This window comes from Seriola aureovittata, chromosome 16 (assembly GCF_021018895.1).
Source record: "Seriola aureovittata isolate HTS-2021-v1 ecotype China chromosome 16, ASM2101889v1, whole genome shotgun sequence".
Taxonomy (NCBI): Eukaryota; Metazoa; Chordata; class Actinopteri; order Carangiformes; family Carangidae; genus Seriola; species Seriola aureovittata.
The window spans coordinates 14,453,551-14,460,049 of record NC_079379.1 but is presented as its reverse complement, the minus strand read 5'-3'; the positions used below and the strand labels follow the sequence as shown (position 1 = coordinate 14,460,049).

At 43.8% G+C, this 6,499-nt stretch overlaps 1 protein-coding gene across 1 annotated transcript; it reads left to right on the top strand.

Moving 5' to 3' along the window:
- The first annotated feature begins 324 nt into the window (after positions 1-324).
- On the top strand, positions 325-5,953 carry klhl38a (kelch-like family member 38a). The gene is made up of 4 exons (XM_056399011.1): positions 325-781; positions 2,594-3,950; positions 4,094-4,199; positions 4,804-5,953. The coding sequence occupies exons 2-4, from the start codon at positions 2,595-2,597 to the stop codon at positions 5,091-5,093; spliced, it is 1,752 nt and encodes a 583-aa protein (XP_056254986.1). The 5' UTR covers positions 325-781; position 2,594; the 3' UTR covers positions 5,094-5,953.
- Positions 5,954-6,499: the final 546 nt, after the last annotated feature.

The following is a 6,499-nucleotide window of genomic DNA, read 5'->3' as shown; positions in this document are numbered from 1 at the left end:
TTTTTTTTTATAGGACAAACAGTGTATATCTACTTTATGCAGGATATAGCGTAATGGGTGTTATTTGGCAGTGTGACACACATTGCTGCTAAGTAATTAACACCTCACACAGGTGACTAGTAGCAGTAGTAATAGTATCATCCCCAGTTTTGCACACTCATGTAACAACACCCAAAAACACCACCACACCTTGAGGTAAACTGTTCCCAGGTCTTACAGCTGTTTCTCCTGATCAAGCTGGCCCATCAGCGCTGCTCTATATTTACCTTCATCCTGGGTTACACACATACGGGAGGAGGAGGAGGAGGAGGAGGATGGGAGGACTTAAACGGCACAGGAAGATGGACAAAGGCTAGCAGCTCGGGGACATTTTGATTAAACACCAGCCTGGGTGGTCTCGATGGCTGACTCAGGACCCCGTGATGATTCTCCCTCCCCTGGCTATTGTAAACACTCTCTCCCCTGGACCCTGGCAGAGCTGTTAAGCCGGCAACCGGGTAGCAAACGGCTCAGTGTCACATGAGAGGCCTGGCTGGAGTCACAGTGGCCCAGGATACTATTCTTAGCTGCAGGAATGTACACAGTGGCCTCATGGCGAGCTCACCAGCGCCTAACTGGAGAGCCTTGTCGTTTCTCTGTGTCATGCTCCTTCGTTCTCCCTGACTACAACACCCACGTTCTCTCTGGACTAATTTTTGGCACTTTTTTGGTTGGAACTGAAATTTTTTCGGACCAGACTGACAGGATATCTTCGATATTATTGACTTTCTGAGGGCAGGAGGTAAGGATTCACCCAGTCACAGATGTTGTTGAACTGACAGCAGGCTCAGTCGGAAACTCCAAGTCATGGGTTTATCTTATTATGTAATCTTTTAGTTAAGTTTAGTTAATTTTAGTTTTCTTTAATTTTTTAAACGATAGCAAACAAAAAATTAATAAATAAACATATACATATGTAGATTGTAATCAGACACTTCCACTATTAGATGACTAAAGTAAGTGTGTACTACATGTTTTTACTTAATGATAATTATCATTGTGACAGTTTTCCACTAAACTGTCACTAAAAAGTATAAAAACTTTTATGTGAATAAAATAACATTTTATGATGACTACACAGTGTCCAAAGTGATTCAAAAATAATTCTGTCTCTACTAGCAGTTCTTGTCTAGGATCTGAGAGTGATCTGTGGAAAAATGTCACTCACAGCCATTGGCATTTCATAGTATACAATAATGATTAGAGGTCCAAATATATCAGAGAGGCTGGGCCGGTAAGTGGGAGTAAATCAGTAGCTGTCGTGGGAGTGATTAGAAGACTTAGTGTTGCTAATGGCCCAGTGAAATTCCTGCTCTTTAAGCAGCAGGATCATCACAAACCCTTCAACCAGGAGGAGACAGGCTGAGACTGAGAGGGAGCTATGGTTATAAAAAAAGACAAACGTAACATATAGAAAAGAGTAACAGAAACAGACGAGGAGAGAAGGTCAAAGTGATGGGGAGACGAAACACAGATGGTGTGTTGACACAGCTCTGGTAGAGTTATCAGTGATGGACAGCTTCATTACATAAATGTGGCCTAATGCTACATGGATGCATCAAGATAATTTAGAAGCAGTTCAAAATAGAAATGTGTGAGTCAGTAATTCACATCGAGGACAGCTGCACTGCAGGAGTTTTAAGAGTTTAAGTGCCAGCTAATAAATGAAAGGGTTTGCTATCACAGGGGTTAGTTTGAGGGCAAAGGTGAAAAAGCCAGATAAAAAGTTAAAGAAAGATAAAGTGAAACTCTGCTAGCCTTCATTATCACCTAATTCTACAGTGCATGTCGTGTTGTAGATATAAATTACTTTAATAGTTTACAGATTAAACTAATCAGCTAATCAGTCATTAATATAATTTCTACATTCCTTTAAAGCATAATGCAATATACAAAATTTGAAATAACTTACCTGTATAAATGAAAAAACAGTGATCGGAAAAAATGCCAGAACAAGGTGTGTCACCCCAGTTTCAAGTAGCATTTTGGTAGATTATGTATTTGGTGGGTTATTGGTGGATGCAAGTATTTTTGTAGAAGCATCACAATCTACTTTTAGATCTTAACGGAATAGTTTGCCTGGCATCCTCACAGTGAGACTCCAGGAAGTCAATTTGCCCGGCCAAGAAGCAGTCTGGCACATAACCTCCTGTAAAACCACAATTTGTTTTTAGAGGCACTGGTAAGTGGATTTATTACCTTTATTTATTGCCTGTTTCCAGTCATTATGCTAAGCTAAGCTAACTGTGTCCTGGCTCTGGCTGAAGCTATCATGTTTAACATATGTAAGAGGGGTAATGATCTTCTCATCTAACTATTTGCAAAAAAGCGAATATTTGGCACAATGTCAAACTATTTCTTAAATGGATGTAGATCAACTCAACTTCAACAGCACTTAAAAAACCTTTTTCTTCACAACATTCAAGTCTAATTTCTGCACAAGTCAGACTGTAGTGTCATCAGTACTATGTTTTTGTCAATCATCTCTTTTCAGTGGACAACAGAAATGCAACACTATGATCACTGACTGATTCTCTTTTTCTGCTTTACACAGAATGGCCTGTAGACCACGAGATGTTTTCTCTTTCAAAGACTCAGAACTTCCCTCGCAACTGCTCGGCCAGCTCAACATCCTCCGGCAGGAGCGTATCCTGACAGACGTCCTGCTCTGCACGGAGCATCAGGAGATCCCCTGTCACAGGAACGTCCTGGTGTCCAGCAGCCCGTACTTCCGTGCCATGTTCTGCAGCAACTTTCTGGAGAGCAGTCAGGCCCGTGTGAATCTGAAGGGAATCTCTTCAAATGTCATCAGCGGCATCGTGGACTATGTCTACACAGGCTGCATCACTATCACAATGGAGATTGTGCTCCCGCTCATGCAGGCAGCATCCATGCTTCACTATGGAGGTCTCTTTGAGGCCTGCTCGTTGTTTCTCCAGGAGCAGCTGAGTCCAGAAAACTGTCTGAGCATGATCCGGCTCTCTGAGATCCTTCACTGTGAGAGTCTGAGGGAGAGAGCAAAGGAGATGGCCGTTAGGTTTTTCTCTGATGTAGCTGCAACAGAGGACTTCTGTGAGTTGTCTCTTCCTGAGCTCATGTGTTACCTAGAGGATGACCGACTTTGTGCGGAGGAGGAGCAAGTGTTTGAGACCCTCCTGGCATGGATCCACCATGACCCGTTCTCACGTCGTGGTGCAATCCATGATCTCTTCAAGAAAGTTCGTCTTCGCTACATCCATCCAACGTACCTCTTCCAGTTCATTGCCAACGACCCTCTGGTGCAGTCCTCCACACTCTGTACGGAGATAATAGAGTCAGTGCGTCGCCTCATGCTCACAGTCAGTGCTAAGTGTAGTCGTGAGCTCAAGCCGCTTTGGACCACACCACGGCGTTACACCTGCAGAGAGACACTGGTGGTGGTTGGAGGACGCAAAAACAATGAACAAACTTCTCGAGAAGCCTTACTATATGATGAAAGGACTCATCGTTGGCAATGGTTGGCCAAGCTCCCCCTGCGCCTCTACAAAGCTGCATATGTGTGTATTCACAGCATCCTCTATGTGCTTGGCGGGCTCAGCCTCTGCATGACATCAGGCGACAGCTCAGTCAGCGCCACAGTTTACACACTCTCCCTTAAAACCAACCAGTGGAGGACTGCCGAGCCCATGTTGGAGCGACGATACGCCCACCAGAGTGTGTCCTATCAGCACTTTATTTTTGTGTTAGGAGGCATTGGGGTAGATAAGCGAATCTCTCAGTCAGTAGAGAGGTATAACAGTATGTTTAATCAATGGGAGGCCATGGCGCCGATGCCCACAGCGGTGCTGCATCCAGCTGTTGCAGCCAGTGATCAGAGGATCTATGTTTTTGGAGGGGAGGATGCCATGCAGAACCCTGTCAGGCTGATTCAGGTAGAGAGGACCATTCATTTTAGGGTCCAAAGAGAAGTGCTAATATTTGTTGCCATTCAAATACAGGCAACAGTATGTGTGAATCACAATATCTGATGCTCTAGAAAACAGACTGACAGTTGATGTTTGTCGTGTGTCAACAGGTGTATCACATCTCTCGCAACTTGTGGTCGAGGCTAGAGACAAGGACAGTGAAAAATGTTTGTGCCCCCGCAGCGGTCATAGAGGACAAGATCTACATCATAGGAGGTGAGCTCAGACGTCAATGTCCCTAACGTTTATATTGTTTCACACTAGAAATAAACTCATCAACATCTTTGCAGTTGGTGTTAATTTTATCTGTTTTTTAAATCATGTAGGACTTGCATCATTAGAGGATAAGGTTAGCATCATTATTCTTGTTCTTCTCTAATCAAAAGACTTACAACTAACAATGTGTTAATCTGTCTCTCGATACTTTCTGACTTCCCTCCTCTGTGACTCTCAGCCCAGAGCCCATTGCTTCCTACCAAAGACATAAAAATATAAATGCTGGTGATTTTATGTTTTTACAAAAGGCTGTGTAATTTCCTGAAACAGCTGGACACTGTAGTTTTTTGCAAACATAACTCAAAGAGGAATAAATAGTGAATTAGTTGGGGACTATTTTCAGCGGTGGATTAATACACATTTGGTGCTCTAGTGAGTATTTCCAGCAGCAGTACAGTGTGTGGGTGGTTTAACTGAAATTAAGTCCCAGTATTAATTGTAATGTTGACACCCATGGCAACGTCATGTCTCACTGATGGAGCGTGTGCATGTGATTTGTTGACAGTAAGAAACATATCACCCGACTGAAAACTTTAATTTCCAGGGTACACGAGGCGAATGATAGCTTACGACACCAAAGCCAACAAATTCGTCAAATGTGAGAATCTAAAGGAGCGAAGGATGCATCACAGCGCTACGGTGATCAACAACAAGCTCTATGTCACCGGTGGACGCATCCTCAACAGCCACGATGTCATCGAGGACTCAGACTGCTTCGAGTGTTACGACCCAAAGACGGACGTTTGGACTTCAAAAGGCTCTTTGCCATACAAGCTCTTTGACCACGGCTCTCTGCCGCTGGTCTGTGTTTCCAACAGACCCAACCCGCCGTGATCTATCAACCAGTACGCCACTTTTGCCGAATGCTTAGCTGCATGTTCTTCACCTCCCCTTTGCCATGATTTATTGGCTTCTAACTACACAAATGGGAAACCATTTCAAAATGACTGCATTCCTTCACGCAGCTCAGTCTCTGTCACAACTTAGCAGCATGTTAAGCCAGGCTGACTTTAACGTGAATCAAAGGCGAGCTCAGCTGACGCGCAGAGGTGTCAAGTCTAACACACCTGGGGTGGAACTGAGCTGAGAACCCCAGAGATGACAAGAGGCAGTCACACAACAAGCAGCTGTTCAGACACCTACGTAATCCAAAAAGCTCTTTCCGCAGATGGCTGCACTCATTTGATGTCAACTAAAAGTGTTAATGTTTTAATTTCCCTGACATTTATACACAGCCTATCACTCTGTCTGGCAGCTGCAGACGACTTCTCTGTATGGTTGTGCTAAATCCACAAACTCTGGCATTTTTGTAAAACTGAGAGTGACAGATCATACAGCTAATAAAGTTGCACTTTATAGAAAATACATTCCTCCGTGACCCACAGGCTTCAAACAGAGTGCACTTGATGACGAGAACAATTGTGACAGCCCATGGACCAGCTCCTTTTGCGGTGCTCGGTAGTCTATCATGGTTGCTGAAATGTTGCTAAGAAGAACAGTTTTACTGAAATGACATTATCTGGGCCAACATTATTCCAGTTTTGTTGGCTTGAATATGACTTTGAGAATTATTCCTGCAACCCCCAACAAAGCGTGTTCTCTGAAGCATTTTATGAATGTTTTGCTTGAAAATCACAGTCCTGGAAGTAGAATAAAAAGATGTGATGACTCAGAAAAGTCACTGTAAACACAAATGATTGTGTTTTCCTCAATGGTGGTTTACCTTTAATCTCATTATGTGCAATTGTTTGGTAAGGAAAAGGGATTCTCAGGCAGCCATGTTGATGTGAGGATATGTGACAATGCTGCCTTTGAACACAAGTGCCTTGTGGGGATGCAGTGACCTGCTAAGCACAGCTATGACTGAAAATGGTTTTCAGGGAGATTGTCAGCCTACAATGGGCTCATGTTGACACATATGTAACCCGCACGTGGCTGCTCACAAGCACATTCACTGATCTGATACCTAGCTTCCATTTGTCGACAAAAAGCAGTAGAGACCGTTTGAGACTGTTTGAGACATGTCTTACTATTACGCTGGCCACTACTGTCTTCATCCTGTAACCCTCTTGACCCACATGGAGCATACATTCACTACTGTACTCAACCAGCCTCCGGCCCGGGTGACGATTGCCATGGCAACCCTGTTAGCACCCCAACGGATCATCTGTGGCATGCATCCCTGTAGTGAGTCTATCTATTCAAGACCGCATCACTGATCAGCTGCATGCTGCACAACG